This window comes from Pithys albifrons, chromosome 2 (assembly GCF_047495875.1).
Source record: "Pithys albifrons albifrons isolate INPA30051 chromosome 2, PitAlb_v1, whole genome shotgun sequence".
Taxonomy (NCBI): domain Eukaryota; kingdom Metazoa; phylum Chordata; class Aves; order Passeriformes; family Thamnophilidae; genus Pithys; species Pithys albifrons.
Window position 1 is genome coordinate 33,841,381 of NC_092459.1, and position 23,642 is coordinate 33,865,022.

General features: G+C 35.8%; 1 protein-coding gene across 1 annotated transcript in view; it reads right to left on the reverse strand.

The window, feature by feature from the left end:
- Positions 1-23,642, reverse strand: part of CEP162 (centrosomal protein 162) — a 44,918-nt gene that overhangs the window by 15,584 nt on the left and 5,692 nt on the right. The window contains exons 4-20 of the mRNA XM_071548707.1: positions 22,346-22,484; positions 14,711-14,860; positions 14,271-14,457; positions 13,280-13,329; positions 11,496-11,611; positions 10,572-10,602; positions 10,066-10,188; positions 9,174-9,365; positions 8,934-9,015; positions 7,852-8,116; positions 7,400-7,661; positions 5,550-5,683; positions 4,530-4,757; positions 3,771-3,908; positions 2,775-2,887; positions 1,906-2,011; positions 446-572 (exon numbers count right to left, since the gene is read on the reverse strand). Coding sequence (XP_071404808.1) covers positions 446-572; positions 1,906-2,011; positions 2,775-2,887; positions 3,771-3,908; positions 4,530-4,757; positions 5,550-5,683; positions 7,400-7,661; positions 7,852-8,116; positions 8,934-9,015; positions 9,174-9,365; positions 10,066-10,188; positions 10,572-10,602; positions 11,496-11,611; positions 13,280-13,329; positions 14,271-14,457; positions 14,711-14,860; positions 22,346-22,484 — 2,443 coding nt within the window. The remainder of the gene's footprint in view (positions 1-445; positions 573-1,905; positions 2,012-2,774; positions 2,888-3,770; positions 3,909-4,529; positions 4,758-5,549; positions 5,684-7,399; positions 7,662-7,851; positions 8,117-8,933; positions 9,016-9,173; positions 9,366-10,065; positions 10,189-10,571; positions 10,603-11,495; positions 11,612-13,279; positions 13,330-14,270; positions 14,458-14,710; positions 14,861-22,345; positions 22,485-23,642) is intronic.

Consider the following 23,642-nt stretch of genomic DNA (forward strand, 5'->3'; position numbering starts at 1 on the left):
CTGATATGGAAAATGAGAGAGTCCAGTTTCTGCTACTCTCATTATTTCAAACTGGAAAAAGCTGAAATGGTGAAAAAAGTCCCAAGGCATAAGCTATAGGTAAAATATGGGCAAGATCTAAATAGAAGACTAAGATGCAACACAGTAATATTTTCTTATGAACAGAGTTGTCATATAAATAGAATCCTCTGTTCTCCATGTCTAGTGAAAGATGGGCTGGAAATCATACTTACTAGGCAACAAAAGAGTTTGGTTGCAGGTAGGAAAATACTTTATCTAACAGAGTACCAAAAGTACTGAAGCAAATCCTTCACTGTATGCTCTCATTAGATGTTTAGACAATATTTGGAAATGGTCTAGATGCATTTAATATTTTAATAAGAAGCAAGTTTTTGTTACATATGCAAAGTAGATAACATTATTCAGCAAAATCAAGGTGTTTTACTTGATGCAGATGCAATCTGGACTTTTGCTAAATCTCTCTCCTTCTTTGCTTGTACCAAGTCTACCTCAAGAGCTTGCTTATCTTGTTTGAGACGTCTTATCTCTTCTTGCAATTTATTTTCTTCCTTCTGGGTTTTAAGGAAAACAGCAAAAAAAGAAAAACTAAACACATACTGTCACACAAAAAACCTGAACATACTTTTTCACCATAAAATGATTAAATTACAATGGTTGCATCAGAGCACAGCATCAACAACATCTTCTAATTTTGGTGTTATTCTCAGACCTTGCTATAGAAGAGCACTGGAAAACTTACGCTAAACATTAAAAAACAACCTCCAAACAGCTTTTTAAGTCCTACATAACTAGAAGTAGAAAACCTCTGCCTTTTGCGAGGATCAATAAAAAAGTGGCTTAACTTATTTCTAAGACTTAAGACCATAGGTTAAATGGACAGATGTATTGTCCAACAGTTCATTCACCTCATTACATTCTAGTTCTTGCCATTTTCTTCATGCACTCTCTCTTCTGTTTGTCTACACATGATCACCAGCAAACTTCAAGACAAAACAGGATGAAAGGCCTCAGTGCCAGTGCCACCTCTGGAGATGGAGCCCCTTGATCGAGTGATCCATAGGTACAGCAAGCAGCAACTAGAGGGCTGAGATTCTGGGGCCAGCCAGTAAACAGGCCAAGTGTCCGGGCCAGCATGTGCATGTATGTGTGTTTCTCATGGTAAGCTCCTATCCTGATCTGCTGAACGGCATCAGACCCCATGTGCTCCTTGTTTTTCCAACAGTATTATTTGTATTTCTGTAGTGCAAGCAAAGGCACTACTCTGTTATCTGTATGCCTGACCATGTTAATGTGGTCCATGTGTCTCTCTCCATCTTTGGATTTTCATTCAGTCTCATTACAGGCTGGATCTAAGGACAGAGAATTGTAACAGTATTACATCTGAGGTCAGGACTAGGGGAGCCCCTCATATTTTAAGAGCTCAAAGCCAGCTTTGGCAGAAAAGGAATGCCTCCACTGGTCCTGCAACTCACAGAATCCAGAACCTCTTATCACCTGCTTAACCAGTTACTACTTATGGAAGAACAGATTTTAATTTCCAGTCTATTAGAAGAATTGTGCACCAGAACGGTCTCCCCACTTGCAGTAAGTAGAACAACAGAAATTCCTGAAAACCTTTAATTTTAACAAGAAGCTTACTTAAACACACTCCTTCCAAACCAGAAGCACCTGCAGGACTACAAAGAAAGTTACATGACTGAATTAGAAAAGATCCTTCTCAATAAAATGTTCTTTTCTAGAACTTTCAGCATTCTTCTGGCTTTGCCTTATGCAGGAAAGCTATAGAGGTATCACTGGTTTCTGCAAGGTCTACAGTCTACAGTATGGACAGTCATGCAGGTTTTTTTTAAGTACACATGAAAATAAGGTTTGGTATACATTTACCTGTGCTGCTCGAAGCTCTGAAACCAGTTCTGTGAAAGTCTTATTTCTGGCTGGTTCAGAATCCTGCACGATTTGTGACTGGTTATTAGTCTTCTCTATCTTTTCTCTAAACAGCAACAGCAAAAAGAGTTATGCAATGTGGTGACTCAGCATACTAACAGTGGCATACTGAAAAACAAACACAACATCCCCCAGAATGGTACCACAGGGTCAGTCCATGCAGGTTCAAAACAAATAAAGAAGCAAATATGCACAATGTTTTCATACAAAAAAATTCACCTGTAAGGTGAAATCTTCTCACCGTGCACAAACTTGTTTGTTGGGACAACATACGGAAGGGAAATAAAATTCTACTCTGCATCAGTGCAACTCATCTGTGGGCCTTTCCAGAGCAAAGATTTGTAGATTAGGAGCACACATGATTTCCTCATTACTAGCATAAGATGCAAATCTTACAGGACCTACAGTGCAGTGAATCAAACGGTTCCTCCTCTACCAGGATCACTTGTGTTCCCTAATCTACTGTGTATCTGACAACAGTATCAAAACATTTTGACACATCAGCAGACCCATAACACCAGAATAAGGGTAGTATATGAATCACACATTTTGATATGAATAAAAACATTAAAATATTCTCCAAGTGGAAGACTCTAGTCTTCCCACAGGTTTGCAACATCACCAAGAAAACTAAGAATTAAGTGCCCATAATCATCATAAATTGTTTCTCAAAAGATGAAACCAAACCATAAACCCAAGAAACACTAGAAAACATGCACCTGACAGACTCTGCAATGGTTCTTCATAAATAAAATAATAAACAGTTGAAAACTCCAGAGATTTAAGGTCAGACGTGTAAATGAGCCTACCTTAGGTCTGTTAATTCAGACATTAAACGCTGATTCTCCTTAAACATTCGTTCCTCATTTCTTTTGTTTTGGATTTGTAGCTCTTTCGTTTGTTTGTATAACCTCTCATTTTCCTAAGTTGAGACAAAGTTAAAGAATGTTAATAAATTACTGTTTTGTCCAGTTCTAAAACAATCTTATATGACTTGCATGGTTTGCTTACTGAAGCAGTGGAAACAAACACCAGATATTTCATTACTAAGCTTCTAAAATGGATATCTACTTTCATTATCTACAATCCCGTTCAAATGTCTGCTCACTCCAGAGTATCTAAGCCAGTTCCTCTCCAAAGCTATCTCAACTACATTCTAAAAGCATGTTCATGAGTGGGTGCTGATGGTTCAGAGCTCAGCCTGCCTATGCTCTAATCCTGTGGAACAAACCATCACCAATTTGGGATGCTCACAGCCATACTGGCAAGACACCAAAAAAAATTGCTGAGCACCGGCTGGGAGCTGGTTAAACTACTATTGAATTTTACAGCTGCAAACATTCAAAAGCATTATTAAGTGTGCATTACCTATTCTACATTGACTAAGTAATAAAAAGAAATCACACACACTAATGTTACTTTGAAATCAGCTGCTCAGATTTTGAGGAAAAAATCTTAAAAACAGAACTCTCAGATTTCTAACACTGCTTAAAAGTACTACTTTTCTGCTACATTTGGGGAAAGGAGTTTGTGGCTATTTACTGGCCATAAAGTATTTTCCCAGTTCTGAACTGAGAAGTCAGTGATTTTTACAATGGATTTTCACACGGAATTGTGGAAAAACATAGGTCAAACTGGACATGGGTGAAATATATTTTAAATATGCGATATGTTTGCTCTTCACAACCACATTTCATCCACTTTTTAGACAGCAAGATAACTCTTTCAATGTAAAAGTAGTAACCATTAAACAACTTGGTTTCTTGAACTGGCTAGAACACAGCTCAACATGCTGTGTGGTATACCTGTTGATAACCTTGAATAATGACCTCTTGATCTTCAATTTCTTTTTGTATTTGTGCCAGTTTTTCTTCAGTTACAGGAATTACTGCTGTATGGTGGGCCCATCTCTTTTCTTGAGCCATCTCTTCCATACTTCTTAACTTTCAGAAAGAAAAAGATACATGAGCAATAACAAATTTTGTTAGTGATATAGAATTCTCTACATGACTACACTTTTATTAGTTCAATCTCTTCATTAAGATGTGAGAGCAGCTCGATGAGCCACTCATAGTACTGGAGTTTTACAGAATCATTATGAAACAAACAAGGTCTAAAACATTTGGGAAAAGTTAAGAGTTTTACACTCCCTCTTCTGTTCTCATGTATCTAGACAGGAGGGTATAGTGAAATAACTCTGGGCGTATTTCATACAGACAAAACACAGTATTGAAAAATGCATCAAAAACTACAAACAGTATCTCAACATATAGTACTTATCTATAACTAATGATATCTGTTAATCTCTGAGAGAGTGAGCTAAATCTTTGCAAAAAACTTGCAACAGAGCTCTCAAAACAACAAAGTAAAGGAACTTAGGATAACATAGTTTATCTCTGTAGAAAAAAGGCAATAAATATAATGCAGGTATGCATTTATAAAGTAGCAGTGTCTCTGTAAATCTGGATTTTCTGCTCATTAAAAACTCATGTAAAGTAACATCTAATTTTCAGAAGCAAGGTTTCTGGTCTTCTACAGGAACAGGATACAAGATGATAAAGTACCTTGCTCTGAAGAACATAGTTTTCCTGACCCAGACGAGAAAGCTCTTTTTCATGCTGGGTTTTCAATTCTACTATCTTTGTCTCCATTTCTTTCTCTGTTTGTGAAACCTTGCTAGACAGCTGTTGAATCAAATCACGAGCTGTGTTCAGATCCTCCTCTGCAGCTTGTACTCGTTTTAATAAATACAGTTCTCTATCACAACTTTTGACAGGAGAAAATGCTAAGTCCTAGTGAAGAGAATTCAGGGAAACATTACACTGAGCTGTTTACCAGAACTCTGCTCATCCACTTTAACTAGTTTGTCTGGCTCTAAGCAACCACATAAAACATTTGAAAAAAACCCATAACCAAAACCCAAACTTCCCAACATTCTAATAGCAAAAGATCCTGTATTTACTTTAATGAGCTACTTTCTCATTTCCAAATTATATATGAGGAAAAAAACCTCCAAAAACCCCCCCAAAAAACCCCTTGCATATGACAGCCCCAGATATGATTGCTACCAGAATTATTCTATTATGCATCTTATTTTTCAAAAAGCACTAATGCTTTAGGTATTCAATGAATAAGTTTTTTATGCAGGTGATAAGGGAGAAGGAAAATCCATTATGGCACTGCAAATTCAGTTATCTTGGAGAAGTCAGAAGATTAAATATTTAATGCAATGCAAATAGGAAAAACTCCCAAAGAGTAGTACTGTTTAACATTTATAACGATATTTTAAGTAGAAGTTTTATTTAATCTTATTTTACCTCAAAACAGTAATTTTTAGAATTTAATAAGCAACTTTAATTACACAGAACTACCTAGGCAAAAGCAGTATTGCAAACAACTGAAAAGCAGTATGATTATTCTTGTGTATTTTAAAAGCAAAAACTGGTGTTTGGCAAATACTGAAATATTGAATAATGACTTCCCTTTAGTCAATCTTGTGATAATTGGTAAACGTCTTGACAAAATAGGCTTAAAAAACCAAGTTGTACATACTATAATTAGAAGCATCACTGACTATTACTTACATGCCTCTTATAATCCCCAGCCTGGTGTTCAAGATTATTAACAACTGATTGGCCGGACAAAATTCTGTTAATACTTCCCTCCAAAGCTGGTTCATTTGTTGCAGATTGTATTATCCTAGTAGCAAATAAGGCTTCTTCATTTAGGCAGAAAATAAAACAGAACAAAATTAAATTAATAATTTAACGGCATTTAAGAACAAATCTAGTCATGTGATCCACCCTGTAGGCTAATGAATTAAGTACTCTACAACCTGAATTTTGAATTAAATATAGAAACTTGGAAGCAATGAGATACTATGGAAAACAAGAATTTTTTTTAAGTAAGGAACTGAAGACAAGATAAAATGCAATGGAGCAACTGAAAAAAGTACAGGGGTAATAAATCCTTCATGAAACAAGGTTGACCTCAGTCCTCTGCTTGAGAAGTGGCAAGTTATCTAAGTATACATAAACACAACGTACTTCAAGCTGTGGTGGAGATAAGGCACAGCAATTTTCCAAATGGACTTTGGAGTGCAGACAGCATACGAAGAAAGGCAACATTTATTTTCTGCATCAAATAGCAACTTGAATGGAATTAAAAATCAGGAAAGTTACCGCCACAGTAACTAACATATATGGAAATATTCACATCTCAGTTTTCTAAAATACAAGTAGTAACTACAAATGCCATTTAATTTCTGCCTATTAAGTTAAGCAAGGAACACCTCCTTAGGAATGTTATACCTGAAAAAACCAGACAATGCTCCTTTTACACATTTAATATTTTTTACATGTTTCATGCTATCCCCTCACAAAGGTGCTCCTTTAGCACTGATAATTAGAAAATTGATTTAAGGCCATTCTCTTCCTAGCTACAGAGGCCCCTGTAGAATGCAGCCCAGTGAGATTAAATTGTGAAATCACCTAAAATTGTATGGCGAATGGTTCTGGCTAGAGAGGGAAGAACATGTTGAATGAGGCTAGTGGCTCCAATTTCTCAATACTTGTCAATCACTTCACCACTTTTATCAGGCTGTACAACCTTCTCTTCCCCAGGGAGTGACACAAAAATACACTGAGGAACTAAGGTCCCTCAGTTTCACTGCTGCCACTGAAGCATCTCCCTAAGACAGGTAACATAATCCTAAACTGCTGTTCCCAACACCACTTCCAGAGTTTTAAAAGCATTGCATGCTCAAGATGCACTAAACCTGGGTATCTGTAGAGTTACTTTCCCATGCCTCAGAGATAGCAAACACTGTCTGCAAAGATGCCAAACTGAATTATCTCATGAAACATTTCAGACTTCATTCCAAAATAAATGGTTTGGACCTTTACTTGCAATCAGTTTTCACAGGACTACATTGGTATTCTCCTTTCCCTAGTGTTACAAGAGATACAAACAGAAAATAGGTCTTCCTTTTTAGCACTTTCTTTGTGCTCTAGGAAAGCAAAGATAAAAGGAAGAACCTGAGAACAGAAATTCCGCCTCAAACACAGAAGTTAGTTGTCAGCACATCTTTGAATTTACTGTAATGAAAAATGTAACTTGTCGATATTAATTCTTGAGCATCAGTTTTTTCTATTGTTTTGGTCCCACTGGTGAGCAATAGGTAAGTCTCAAACATAGTGGCGGTGCGTGTGAGTGGAAATGAAACAATACTACAGTGCAAAGATTTATTTAAAAGTCTCTTTCCCAGCAACTTCACAGCAATATGAAAAAGAATCAGTACGTAAATGCATTTGAGTTTAGATTTCTTCTATGACATTTGGAATTTGAAATTTTGTTCTTTTTTTTTTTTAATAGGAAGCATGAACAGCAAAGCTCTCTGGCTCTTAAAACTCACAACTTCTTAAAACAGAATTACCTTTAGATTTTGCTCTATCTGTAGGACTTCTGGCTTTCATACAGGTCTTTTTGAAAGTTTCTTTTGGTGTTTTTTTCTCACTAACTGGAAAAGACTGCTTTGAGAGTGAACTGGGTTTCCCATAGCCAGAACTTCTAACCAGCCCATGGGGACCATATGAAGGTTTCTTTTTATGTAAGGATACCGGACTTCTGATATTCTTGTGTGATGTTGATTTAGTTGATTCTGATCTTTCATTCTTCAAGGAACAAGACCGAATAGTCTGTGATAGAACATACTTGGTTAAAACAAGTTTCAGGCTCTAGAGTAATGACAACCAAAGAATTTAAAGAAAAAGAGCAACAGTGTCTCAATTTCTAAACATCAGAGCATAATTAAATAACAGGCAGCCTAAAAATCTATACATTTAAAAATTAGTACCGTATTAGAAAAATTCAGCTGATAATACTTACTTGTTTAGTTTTGCTCCCTTGTGAAAGCAGAGAATCTTGTACAATTTTTTCTCCTATTATATCAGGCTGCACTTCACTGGTCTGAACTTGTTTTTCAGTCACCCTCTGAAAGTTACTGTGACTGACACTTGTCTGTAGAATGATGCTTTTTGCTCTGTTAAACTTTTCAACTAAGTTTGTCTCCCAAACTGTGTTACTCTGGGGGTCTTCAAAAGGTGAGTGGCTGATGAGGTCATTTTCTGTGCTGCCTACCAGTTTCACAGGACTATAAAAGAAAGGAATAAAAGTCATATATAATAAGATTTTTGCCCTTTGCTTTTCTATCACTCTGGAAAAAATGAGCCTTTTTTTTTTAGGTATCAGCTGTAAAGACGGGCTGAACTTCAAAAAGCTACTAGGCTTCTTTTGAGAACAATCTTGCAGGGAGTCACACAGATGTCACTCCCACACTGGAGTGAAACAAGCCATTTCTCAGCAGTGACTGTTTTTGTGGAGGCACCAAACTCGGCTACAAGATGAACACCTGCAAGCATGCAATTAGCACTGATAAACCAATGAATGGTAATTTCTGCTAGGTGCAGCTACACAATAAGCTTCCCAAACTTTTGTTAAGCCTAACTTGTATTTCTGACAGTTCCAAGGCCTGTGTTTTCTGCTCTAGACACAACAGTTGCAGTAAACAAGAAGGAAGTATGAAGAACAGGTCAGTAAGAATCACAAAAGTAGGCAAAATAAGAGGATTTGATCTTAAGATTACAGAGGTGGAGAGATAGGATAAGATGTGGGCTGGAATCCATGTACAGGGAAGGGTAAAGAGCAGAAGACTGGGAAAGAAGAGATCCTAGCAGTGAGAGTGAGGAACACTCTAAACCTATTAACACTGTGTATTCATTTTACAGTTCACTTCAAAGACAGTAATGCCAGTGCAAGACCTAATAAACAATGAAATTTCAGTACTTACTAGGGAAAAAAACAGATGAGTTATTTAGTAGTTTATTTAGTAGTTTTTATGAGTTATTTAGTTTTTCACAAGTAGTTGGTTTAGTTACTGCAATTCTTAAAATGGATCTTGAAATAAATACCTCTCAGGCTCCACATCAAAACTTCTGATATTACATGAATGTCCTCTAATTGTTTTCATCAATTCTTCCACAGTAGGTAAATCTAAGTAGTGATAGATAAATATAAAATATTAAAAAAATCTTTAAGTATTTGTTAGAAGGACAACAGTTAAATAATGTTTCACAAATGGAGTAGTAAAAATATTACTATTAGTCACTCTACATGCTTATACGATACATGCCTTCCTTTGAGCTATTTACCTGAATCAACAGTTGACATGTTTTTTAAGTAGATGTCATTATTTTGTGAAACGCTTTGCCCTAAGCCTTCTGAGACTGCCATTGCAGAATTGTGCAATTTCTGCTCATCAGTGTCACCCAAGGACTGATCAACGTGATGATATGCTTGGTGTAACGCTTCGATGTCACTGGTGGTTTGTCCATAGGAAGCACCTGTGAAAAAAGCAGACTCGTAAGAGACACTACTGGATTTTCTGTTTTGGGAAACATCCCATGGGAGCCTGTGTTTTGGTTACTGGCTTGGTCTATTGTGGTGGAAACAGTGATTTCAGTTACATAAATATCCCCCTAAAAATCTCATTTTTACTGTACAAATGAACAGTTGCCAAGCTAATTAATACCTACTAAACAGTCTCATCTATAGTTTGCATGCCTCTCCACCATCCTCCCCCACACCAATATTTTTATTAAAACTAAGTGTACGTGATATAACTATTGTAACAGATGCTATCAGAGCCATTGTCTGGATATAAGTGGCCTACATTGACTTGTTGTGCAAAGCTTGATAAGAGAATGTATTTAATAATTATGTTCAGTGCTGTCAAAGAAGAATTTTAGCTATAATGAATAACCAAAGATGGTATTTAAATATGAAACTGCAACGTCAAAAACTTGTCTGCAATAACCAAGTGTAAAAAGGTGTCTTTTTAGCAGAAACACGACTTTTTCCTGAAATATTTCCTCCTGCTTTCAAGATTTGCTGCTAGAAGCCGAAGGCTTCATATTCTCTGATAACCTAAGAACAAATGAAGACATCAGTCACCTTTACTAATAAAGTAAGGTATTAGGGTTTCAGTTTTGTTGTGTGGTAGATTTTTTCCCTTGTTTTTCCTTTTTTTAAAGCACCCCTTACCTGCTTCATTAATTTCAATTCCACTGACTTCTTCAGGCTGATCATGTTCACCTGGAGCTACATCTGATGTTTCAATGGTCTTTTGAAGTTCTGTGGTTGAATCTTGTGAATCAAGTAACATAACTAAACCCAAGAAGATAAATGTAAAAGAAAACACAATTCTCTTATTTATACTCTGTCTGCACTGGAATTAGAAGTATACCCAAGCTTATCCATGTTCTAAACATACAAAGAATGCTATACAGATTATTCTAATGCCATTAATGGTAAACTGATGAACTCTGAATGCAAATCTGAGTTCTGACTAAATGCAATAAATATAAAAATATACTGATGACTTCTTTGAAGTGTCAACATGTAGCTTAATTTTTAACTACTTCAATCCAATGGATTTTTAGAGGTACACAATAAAATCAGGTGAAAACATCAAAATAGTAAAAATTAGCTAAGTAAGTTTTAAGAAGTTATATTTAGTCTTTTCCTACCGATCAAAGTTTGTATTTTACCTTTAGCCAGCATGCCAGTGTTTGCTTCTTCCTAACAAAGAAAAAAAATTACTTTTTGAATATCGGGGAAAAAAAATTGGACAAACTTCAGAAGTTGGTCCACTACATAAAAACAATTTTTAGAACTTAGAAGTTCTTCATGCAACAAGAATATGAACTTCTCTAAAACCTGCTTTAGGATACCAAGTTCTCTGTACTTTATAAACTCTCTCACAAGTGAATAGGAATGAAAGGCTACTCTGCATAAATTGAACATTTTTTCACCTTCCTGCTTTTCTTTTACTGTAGTTTGAAAAAGACAGTAAGTACATAATACTTTTGTTCTGTTTTTTTCTTTTCAATTACTAGAAATATTGCTACAATAAAAGGACTAAAAAAAAGTTTGCCTAGTGAAGATGAATGCACAGTGCTCTATAGACTTCTTTTATAAAAAACCAAAATCTGAATGTGTGCTCCAAGGATGCACCTATGTGCTCCAACCAAATGTGCTACATATACATGAAAAGACCTGACTAAGCCAGTGGACAACAATGTCCCCAAAGCTCATATAGTGTAGATTTTTGGGTCCTCTGTCCAAACTGATTCTTTGTACAGAACTACTTCCATCAGTCTCTGTCCCCTGCTGTTACAGACACTCCCTTAACAGCTCTGAGAGATTAATCACTACTCATTCTGAGGCTAAGTCTCCAACCTGAGCTCATCATTTATGCACTCCCATCCACATTGCTTAATTCAAAGGAGAAGTAAGCAGAAAAAAACATTAAGAACTTAACCCTTTCAGTGATATCTCATAGGAAAAAGTATATCCTTAATAGATATTCTCTGAGACAGTACATATTATATAAAGGTTTACTGTATTTACAGTTGTATATTCCAGAGCTTTTAAAGTTTATGCAACTAAGAGAAACATTTCATAAATTATACCTGTTCTTGAGGACTTAAATCAACCTCTGACACGATGATTTGATTCACCTCATTTCCCTCAGCTGTAAGGGCAGGATTAGCATCTGTTTCTTCTTCAAAATCTTCACTGTAGCTAACTGAAGAGTAAATTAAACATCAAATAGAACGAATTTTCAAGGAAGATAAAGCAGTAAGCGAAAGCAATTTCACTTTCCCCAATACCTCATGTAAGAACAGCTACTGCTAGTATTACTACTTCCTTTACAAAGGCAATAGAAAGATTCCAGGACTGTGTGTGGTACTAAAACTACAGTGAAAGTCACACATAATGTCTCTAAATTCAAATGAAGTTTGTCTTACGATCAGATATGCTTTACCTTTGTCTTCTTAAGGTGTACTTGAATTGACCCCTTTTATTCAATCACTTTCTCTCAGGGGTGAAATGATGCAATTCCCACCCAGTAGACAGAGTACTCTGTACATCCACTTTGACAACTCTAGCAGTTTTTAGGCTCAGAATCTGTAATTTTCTTCCTCTGACCTGCTCTGGTGGGCCAACAGCCACTCTCAAGGGTAAACATTATTCAAAACCACAAGTGTGTCAGAGAATAAACTTTACAAGCAACACAAAGGCTTTTCCTTCAATGTACCTAGATTCTTCCACAAGTTTGAGTTCCCTTTTGGTGGATCTCTCCCACCCAGCTCCTGTGGCTTCAGGCTTCAGTGTCTGCATTATCTGTAACACTTAAATCTAGAAGCATTGCAAAACACTAGTTCATAATGTGTTCTTTCTGTGTTTTCCCACCAACATAACCGACACGCAGTTTAACTTGCTCTGTGAGGAATCATTATTTCAACATTCTCTTTGGTTTTCGACCACAAGAAGCATGATCAACTGAAAATAGCTTTCTTATACTGACTTAGGAGAAACACAGTGCTTATACTATTCCTGCACATTATTATCCACTATTTTGCTTGCTATTTCATGAAATACCAGTTTGACAAAGACTAAACCAAACCACGCACAACACACAGACTGGTCATTCCAGGTATTCCATGACAAATGTTTTCCTAAATATCAGAAGTGTCAATTTCATAATTTACCATAACAATCTAGTAATTTCAACAATTTTGTTAAGAAAACGGCCACAAAATTATTGTGGCATTTCTGTTACAACTGTGGTCTCTGTTGCAGTCTACGGAGTAACCAAGTGTTCAAGGAGAAAAGATTTCCTGTGACTATGGTTTACAAATACAGCCTCTTCATGTTTGGAAAAGTCCAGCCTGACAACAGGACCTCTCAAAAGTTCAGCTAAAATATATGACTTTGAAAATACAACCTGTTAAATTACAGAAATACACTGGCATCTGCTAGCAATGAAGCATGAAATAAAGGGAGATGACAAAGGAAAGACAAGCAAGAGGGAAGGAGTGTAGCAGGGAAAGTTTTTTTAAAAAAATATAAGAGTAATACTGCAGGTGACAGATTAAACCCAGGCATGAGAAGATAGCACAAAAATACAGACTGTTAAGACACTGGAGTAAATTAAACATTGAAACATATTTCAACATCAGAGTACTTTTTTTCATTTATGATTGACAGAGGTTTCTTACTATTTTTTCCCTTTTCTGTTTCGTTTTTCTTTAGGATTACAATAGAATAAAAACCCACTTAAAAAAAAAAGAAAGCACAAAACCAAAAAGTGAACACCTAAACCCCTCTGTCTGAATAACAGCTACACAGTCAGCATGCAAAGGCAGCCTAAAAGGATGATGTAAAAACTGTGGATAAAAGATTGTATTACCAGATTTCTCTTCATGTGCAGGTACTTCTTCTCTTTCATTTTTTTCATTTCTGAGAAACAAAATGAAAATTCTACTCTCTTTTGGAACAGCAAATAAATATACTTTTTTTCCTGGAACTCTACACTCTGATACTTCTTACAATTACTAATAAAAATACAAAACCTGAATTTGTCCAACACATCAAATTATAGGTAAGAAAGGTGAAAAAATGTCAGCAATTACTAAAATAAAGTATTTAAGATTTTACAACTACCCATAGTTAAAATTCTCAATCGATCTCTTAAAATCACTTTTTTTTTGCATTCTCTTCAACAATCTACATCAGCTTGCCATAACATATTATCAGATGTCTCCTTCCCATTCTGCATTAACAAAATAAACAAATCCCCACCTCTTCTTTTTTTCCACTTTTCCCATAAAATAGAAGTCTTTTCCTTACCCAAAACTCTCCAGAATTGTGCCCTTCAACTGTTTTCATATCAGAAGTTGCCTTTGAACCCAGCATTTTCAGCAACAGCAGCCTGAACTTCCCCTTCATCCATTTCTCTCACAGATGTTTGGACTTATTTTACATAACTGATTACAAATGCAGTGACTTGTCTAAGATTTTATATCCTTCCTCTAGATTAATTTGTAACATCATGTCTAAAGGGACATAGAATCTTCCCGATCTATTTCCTTGTTGCTATCAGCTGTTTCCTCTTTATTTAGTTACTCCTTAGAATTAAGAATACTGACTTTACTATTGAAATAGGCACAAGACTGTGCCTCAGCTATGTCCACTCATCAAGTCATGCTCTCACCTTACTCCTTTCTTCTATGTATTAAGCTCATTTCTGCCCTTGTCTTAATAAAAGGCCAAACCACAATAAAGAAACAAAAAACCTGACTGAAAGCATACAGGATGTTGTCCCATAAAGGTTCAGTGGCCACAGCCAAGTCATATGTGCCCACTCATACAGTTCACAACTTTTCTTCCCTCTAAATTACCGTACAAATGGTGCTAATATGGCAGAATCATTAGAATCCAGCTCTTTATTTAATCTTGAATAATCAATAGCACAGGAAGTTTCTCGTTCAAGTTTGGCAAAGAAGATCTCTTTTTCTTCTTCTTCTTCCAAGGTATCCAATCCAACTTCCACGATGCTTTGATTAGGTACAGAAACTAAAACTGAATCTAAATTTCAAAACAAAGAACACACTGTGTCTGTACTGTATGTTCACATAGAATAGCCACAATAGCAACAATGACAGACTCATAAAATACTAACAGTATCAAATAATCACAAACTAGTACTAGGAGACTTCACAAGATGCATCTGGCAGAAGTGAAGAATCCCACCTTGCCATGAATTAAGGTAAACTGTTTGTAATAGTAATTTATTTAGATCTAGGTAATGTCATGAAATGGTTGGGCTCTCAGTTCTTACCATTTGTTTCCAGGCTGTCTCTACTCAAAGAGACAACCTCATTACTTTTCTGAAGTGGCATCTTTTCCACATGTATATTCTCATAACTTTCTCCCACAGGCTGTGAAATGTTCTCTTTCTTGAAAAGGCTTCCATTGGCTCCAAGAATTCCTAGGAAAAAAGTTGCAATATTCTTGACTACCATCTAAAAGCTATTTATATGACACTTGAGTCTTTTAGTCACCTTCCAAAAGCACCAGTTTTAATCTCATGTTGCATTGGCAAAGATACACAGTCTCGCAAATCACATTCACCTTATTTCCACTGCTATAATAACTAATTTAGCTGTTATATACATTGTCTTCCTATTCTTCACTTTTTCACACAAACTTAAAGCTCACCATGAATCAAATGTAAAAACTGCAAACATAGACTTACTGTCACATTAGTCATTGAAGACAATCACACACACAGACCCCTACACAGAAATTACATTTCTTTGTTAAAAGCCCATTCATTTTACTGGACCGACCTCAGATCACCACAGGTTTTTTAAAATTGTAGCCATTAGCTTAGCAGCTACATTACATTTGTTAAATGTTTTAAGGAAAAAAACAGTACCCAAATTTACTTAAATGTCACTGATGAACATGCAGTTCTTCCATTCTGTATGCTTATGCACCTACAACTTGTAATTGCTCTCCTTATTGTAATTTCATTCTTGTGATGGTTCAGTATCACCTTACCAACTTAATGCTGGCTCTCAGGCAAAACACTGCCTTATCTACTTCCTTACGGAAGCATAAAAACCAGATATTGCAGGACATTACTAGTTCAAAAACTCCATTCTGCCCATCTGTAAAAAACACACATTTATACTTAGATTCCGTACAAGTTCTCATTGGAGATGGGGTAGGAGAAAAACTACTTATGCATTTTATCAAAACATGTATGAAATTATTTAGCAGTTCTCACAGAAGGAACACAAACTAAGGCTGTCTTTTCCAACACGGGTCTTCAGTTGGTAAAATAGACTCAGAATTTTTTGTTCTGCCTGGCCACATGATGTTTGGATTGTAGTGGTGTCCTTGTATGCAACGTAACAGGAGTGGTGAAGACAGTGACAACAGCTCATCTCCTGCTGCAGGAGACTGGAGGAGATACATAAATCATAACACTAAACCAACCTTCCATGTACTGACCAAGTGCTTTGTCTCTGGGTTCTTCCTCTGTCCTTTATACAGGGCCGCACAAGTCCCTTTACAATAATGCTCTACTTGCCTATATCATGACAATGGAGAGCCCTTTCCCTTTGGTACTGAAAATGAGGGGAAAGTAAGAGCCTCAACATCTTTGCCATCCCCTCAGCATGTTCATTCTGACTACAAGAGCCACCCTGTTAAGAAGTAGAATAGGTTTATTTTCTTGATTTCAGTGACAAAGTCCTCTTACACGTTTTAATGGGAAGCTAAATGCTTAAGATTTTAGATTTTAGAAATCCACATTCCTGGATCTAGCTTCAGCTCTGTCCTTACTACAGAGCTCTGACTGACTTGCCTTGGATGCAACGAATCAATGTCAGAGACATTATCTAAAGCTCTACATGTATACAAAGTTAATGCCTAAATAAACCCATACTGCTAAATACCTAAATAAATACATATTGCTGCTACATTGAAAAGTGTACAAGGGAAAGCTCAAAGTGCTGAAACACTACAAATAGCCCCTTTCTCAGGTAGCCAAATGCAGTAATTTAAAGTAATTTACCCAGTGGAACTTTATTCTACTTATCAATTCAGCAAATAGGAATCTGTTTGCAGCTGGGTCACAAGTTTTTGCAGAGCTTTAGATTAGCCATAAACTCATCAGACCCCAAACACCTTATTTTTGAATGAGAATACATTAGCAGAATCAAATTATAAACTGTGACTGACTTCCTATGTAGAGATTTGCAAGAAAGGAGAAGGGAATGCAAGTCAGTAAAAAAAACCCCCAAAATATTAAAGAAAAACATTTTCCTGTGTTGTTTTATTTAAATAATCTCAAATTCAAAGAAATTTCTGAACAGATGTACATTAATCTTGAAGGCTTCATGGGATCTATGTAGGCTTTCTAATAATTTTTAAGTAACAATTTTTCCAGTCAGAGTTTGAGTCATGTCAATTTTTTTTAAAAAGCACTTCTCATAATAATCTGAAAATCTGGTTTTGTTCACCCTACACAATCTAAACTTTGAGAAATTCATGAAACTTGAAAAAAAAATCAACTTATATGGATTTCACTGGTTTCACTATGGATGTTGGAACAATCCCACTGATTTCTAGGGACTAGCAAGAGTGATTTTTTTTATTTTTGGAAGGGGGAGGGTATTTGGTTATATTTTGTAAAGACCTCTTAAAGCAGCAGTTTTCTTGAACTCTAAAGATTGCTACCTGTAACTTTATATGCAACAATTTGTAGAGTTAGTGATGCACAGTATTGTTTTTCTAAAGTCCTGCCACTTGGAATTAATTAAAATAAGAATACGAGTTTCACTTAGAAAAGTATTTCTAACCACGACACTTGAAAAGTTTAAAAACAAATAAAAAGGACTCAAATCAACAATGATAAACATCTACTTAAAAACTAACTTCTTTTTTCATAATCTGACCAAAATTGTCATAATTAAGCCATTTACCTTTTTACTATCATATAAAATACAGTACATTTGTTACCCTCAGAATTGTCAGGGCTGTCAGAAGTGAGGGTTCCATCTTCTTTGTTTAAGTACGAATCTTTCTTGTCTTTATGAAACTTTTCCAACATTTTGAATTTAGACAAAGCCTTGCTGCGAGATACACTGGAAGAAAATTTAGAGGGAACTACTTCTAAGTGTACAGAAACATTTGTAAGTTTTTATGCATAATATGCATATGCATAATATGGATAGGGAACAAAGAGTAAAATAAGATGTGAGACTTCAAATTGACATTTCTTAAAAAGTAATACAGTTTAATTTCTTGTAGATTAAATTGCCTCTAATTTTCTATCTACAACTAAAAATTAAATACTTAAAACTTCTGAGAAAATAATTCCTTTTCTCTCTCTTTCATTTTTAAAAGAGATAAATTCCTTCTTGCTCCATGTATACTTTGCATTCAAATATACTGTTCTAGGAGCTCAATGTATTACCTGAAAGAAAAGGAAATTAGTAAAACTATTTCAACAATAAATCTACTTCAACAAGTTTTGAAAGAAAGCATCTAGATCGGTTCAAACAAAAGTGGAAAAAACACAGGTACATAAGTAAGAATTACTACTGTCTTTATCATTGTCGGGTATAAGAACTGCTGAAAACTGTGCTCTTGTAATACTAGGATGATAGTCACGTTACGTCCTTTATATACCTCAGACTAGCCAGATGATCTGTATGAAGACTTCCTTGTTTAAATTGTTCAGGGTTCAAGAAACTTCTAAATTGATGAATTCACAGAAAACTTTCAGTTATGGGTCTTTTGAATTTACCTTTACACAAGAGAGGGAGTAGTCTAGGAGATGAGGCCACATACTTCTGTTCCCTAGAAACAGGAGTATGGGGATATGTGACCAGAAGCTAACACACCTCAATAATCCAAGATGACTTACAGAAGCTGTTGAGTATATAGTATGTGCAGTGCAAGGAAAGAAATGTTATGAAATCCATTCTGATACTATGTATGGGTCCTTTGTTCCCTCAACTGACGTGCAAGTCCACCAGTGAGGCACCACTTCTCCAGAACTACATTCTCGCACATTTACTGGAAACTACAAGTGTTGACAGCATGCCTTCCATCATACATAATGCAAACACATGATAACTTTTAAACAGTAATTTGAAATAACTACCAAAGTCCTACCATTGCTCATATTTCAAATATTAATCCTAATTGGAGAAATAAATTCATTTTTAGTGTTTATCTCCAGACCGAGATGCTTTACAGCTATTCTGTGAAAGTGAGGCTTAAGAAAACAGGGCAGCACAGACATTCTAGAAAGCTAACATAGGAAAATATTCTATAGGCTACATACTAGCTCACCAACATGATCTAGAGACCAAGTGCCAAATATTTCATTGTCATGGCTCTCCAAAATATTATTGATCTGCTTGAATTTAACACTGATGTTTAGTTTAAACTAGTACATGTTAATTTCTAGTGTCTTTTACATGAAAGTATTCTGAATCATTCTTTGGAGTTTCTCTTCAGATAGCATAAAAAGTGAGTTCATATAAAAGGCAGAATCTGAAGTTATAGTGACTAAAATAATCCTCCAGATTAAACAATTCAAATTTGTCATTATTACACCACCTACTGTTTCCATTTCAGGGGCAGCATGCCCAGAGGAGCACACTGGTCAGCAAACCAAAAAGAACCACATAAGAGAAAACAAGTAGAATGCTTATCTGACTGTCATCTTTGAAATCAAACAAGTAGAACAATGACTATTATTATTTCTTAAGTATGAAATACAGAAAGTGTAAGAGACTTCCTGTTTAGTAAACTACAGCTGAGAGATTTTCAAAGTTATCCTCCCTCTTCCCCAGGCTTACATTCAATCCTTTCTGCCCTAATACATCACTATAGGTAGTGATATATGATGTTCAGACAATTGAGCAAGAGGTCACATAGTTATTAGTTTCTTCTGGAAATGACAAATGAAGTAAAGTGGCAGCTTGTTTTCACAGAGAGCACTATGGTCAAATGGACAATTTGCTAATGATTTTCTATAGGAAACACAGGAGTAATACAAGTTTGATACTAAACAAATAAATCAAAACATATTTAATAAAATACCAGACTGGGAATCTGAATGGGGACTCTTTTGTTCACTATTTTCCACTATTTCAGCATGGCTTTCTGCAAGTTTCTTCTCTTTTCTGAGTTTAACAAATTTTGTTTGAGAATCTTGAAAAGACAAACAGCAGGACAGACACAAGCAAGACAGGACAGGAATTCTTATTATCCAATTTCTTTTTTATCACTTAAATGGCTAAAGCAAGTAGAAAAGACATTAGTTATAGGAAGGTCTTTAATGTGTCCAATATGGAAGACAGTGTCTTGAATCAAAATTTGCACATTTCAGTTTAAAGCTGAAGAACAAAGAGTTCAAACCTGCCTAGAATAACAAGTGGAGTTATCTTAAAATGGAGTTATTTTAAAAGAACTTTATACTTCTCAGCCAAATGAACAGAAGTAGTCTATACTATTACCATTACTCTACAAAACCAAATGAAAACAGACTATTAGTTTAATTATCTACCTATTTCTTGGCACTTTCTGTAACAAGATGTCTTGGGGAAAAAAAGAATAAGAAAAAAAATGTACAGAATATATTCAGTCTTTTTCTCTTTGTCTTTCAAGAAAGCATGATATAGATAGTGAAGTGACTCAAAATTAAAACCTCAAACTGGAAACAACTTACCAGCTTGGTATAGTACACAAGTTGTTTAGCCGAACTTCGTTAAGATAACAGAATCTCTATACAGTGACACCCAAACACATAAACTTATACATATGGAGCATGTATTTGCTCCACTGTAGGTGGAGATAAGATTTATATATTTATATAAGTTTGATTCTTGATGATAAAACACTTCAAAAATACTAATTGTATTAGCTAACAGTCTATTGATAATGTCCTACCTGCAGCCAACATGGAGGTTCAAGCCTATGAGAACACAAAAGGATCTCCACAAAATTTCAAAGTATGCCAACATTACACTTTTCAGAAAGTAAATTCAGCTTATTTTCATATTTTTTATCATCACATCAATATATTCTTTTTTTTCCCATAGGACAATTGTTTTGCTATTTAGGGGACATTTAATAACCTTACGAAGAGCTACAAATCTATGTTGTCATTTTCTCAATCATCCCATGCAGTAACTTAAGTTGCAATGCTGCATCCACTATTAATATGTCAGCAACACTCTACACAACCTACATCTGCTGAAGAATATTAGATCTGGCAAAACTGTATCTGACGAAGTTACTTGGAAGCATGAAAATAGAGAGACACACAAAGCAAAATATGAGCACCTCTAGAAGTCTATCCACACTAAATTTCTTACAGTCATCCAACCTGTAATTTTAAAACACCACAAGTATAACTATACTAACCAAAATCATAGCACAGTTTGTGGTGTGTACACATACATACAAATCCTCCTTTATGCATGGGATTCATAATTCTCATAGAACTGCAGAGAATTGCAGATCAAGCTTGTTACAGTTCTAATAGCTTTACCTCTAAGTGAACCACATTGTCAGTAAGATATTCTTAATTGAAAAAATGAAAGTGGTAGAATTTGCTTTCATGGAAAAACTTGATACAATCATATTTTTTTCTGATTCTGCTTTTAATGCTACTTAATCCACACAAGTACTGTTCTCTAAAACTTGTAATCACCCTGCCTTTTAAGAACCCATTCCAGTGTGTTTTGTACCATGAGAAGCATCAAAGCTGGGTTGCCTCTGGCGTCTCAGAAAAACCATGGAAACATGCTGAACTTCTAAAATCACTGGAAAATTTTCTTTGATGGTATGCAGAAAAATGATGTCATGCTAACCTCTTCATTCTCACACTGCCCAGCAAGAACACTGTGTCCTTCCATTTTTAGAAAAGCTGTAAGGAAATCATCCTATCTCATAACTACCTGATAGGAACTTTCTCATATTCATCTGAGCTTTACAACAATGTCTTAAAAGGTCAGGAACAGATGGTAAGTCCAGGTACCAACCATTAGGGTTATGCCTAAATGTCACAGCTGCTGACTAAGATTTGACTCCTAATTAGGACAACATTGACAGGACAGAGCTATGTTTAAAATTGGAGACCACTAGCAGTATATAACTCTGTCGTATGAAAAACTGATTTTAGGAACTTTCTGTTAAGCTCCAGTTATAAAAATTACAAATAATGAAAATTAAGAAGCCACCAGCTACAACAAGAACAAGAGGCAATCACCCTGTGGAAACTCATTACTCACAGGCTTTACCACCCAAAAAGAAAACAATGGAGAAATACAAAAATAGAGGTGGAAATTTTGCAAACAATAATATATTTTCTTCCAGAACTATGTGACCATGTCAATACTGAACAATTATGTCATCCCAGACCATTTTGCCTTGAGCCATAGTTCTTGGCAAGGGAAAGGCTGAAGATACTGACAGACATACATCTTAGATTCAGCTGGTGTTGAAAAGTTTTTCTGTGCTTTTCCAACCTAATAAATGTTGTAGTTAGCATAAGTCTATACAAATTTGTCTTTTTCCTCTACGGTTTTGAAAATAGAAATCTATAAAAAGTCTGTATAATGAACAGGCTGGCTACAAAACATACCTACCAATATTTCAGCAGAATTCATGTTATGTTTTCTATTTTACTGTGTATATATAATGTGCTTATTCTTTACAAGTTTTATTAAAAAAGAAAAATACTGCAGTTTGCTCAAAGCTTGAATATGAACCCTTTCACAAAGTACAATTCTATTTGAGTTTTATACTTTACAAACTTGCATTGTAATGTTCTAAAACACTTGAATAGTAACAGCCTAATCTGAAGCCAGGCCTACTGTGAAGTATGAGAAAGAACTAGCCTGACACCCTGTGGCCAAAATAGTATAAAACTATGTATTACCACCATCATCCAAATCTTCCTCAGATATCCACCATGGCACTGAATCCTTTTTTTTCCCTTCTTTTTTCCTGGGCTGTCCCAGTGTCTCAAGAACACTGGACTTTTTCTTTGAATTTCCAAGTGAATCATCTGAAAGAGACTGAATTGATTGCACACAAGATTAAAGAGAGGTTTTACATTTTCACATTGTTTAACTGTTTTTTCAGCTACTCAGTTCTTGACTTTTGAGTCCAGATGCCTCTCTTTACTCCTCACTGTCTGCCTTTCTTTTATATGCATGACAAAGTTGATTACGAAACAATAACTATACTCATGTGCCATAAATACTGAGCATTAGAATAACTTCACTGCCAGAATTTGGATATGTTCAAATGAATAGCATAATTAGCTCTTTTGCAATTAGTTACAACATATAAAACCCAAAATCCTGACTACATCCCTGAAGATAATAAAGTGCAGCAGAAACACTTTTGCCTTGGCCTTGCTTTGCACATATACAACATTATTGTATGTATATGTATGTATGTATGTATGTGTATGTATGTATGGCCAAACTTCGCGAACGCAGATTTGGGCAGGGCTCTCCCCATGTGGGTGTGCCCTTCCAGCCTGCACAGTGGATTTTTTAGGTGAGGCGCAGCTGCACAGAACTGGCCCCACCCTTTAACTCCTAAGGTCCATTTGCCATGGCTGAGCGAGCTTGGACAGTGACAGTGAAGTCCTCAGGACTGTCACAGCACCCAGTACTAACCGGGGCTGACCCTGCTGAGCATCCGAGATGTGACGGGATTGGATGGCAGAGAGGCATTGAACTGCCCGGTACGGTCTCCACTGAGACTCGAACTCCCGACCTTGTGATCCAGAGTCTGGAGTGCTCACAATTACACCACGGGACCGCCCACAACATTATTAATATTCTAAAAATAAATGTTCACAAACAACATTCTAGCTCCCAGAAAATCACATTTCAGAAAATGATTTTGTACCTTGTATTAATGAATTATAGTAGAAATGCCAGAGCCATTCCTACGCAACTGTGTTAGATTTTCTTTGCGTTCGTTGTTCACGTTAATTTTGACTGATGGCTTAAATCAATGGAGAGAAACTCTGGGAGTATGAACATCCTACGAATTTAAGTTCCTGAAGAGGAACAGGAAGGAAAAGACAACTAATCTCTACTTTCTTCCTTTACTAAAGCTTTTGGTGGCCTACAGCAAGCTCAGCGTCACAATTAAGTGCACAGACACTGAACAAAATATATTCATTCAGCTACTGCACTGCAACCTTATGTGCTATG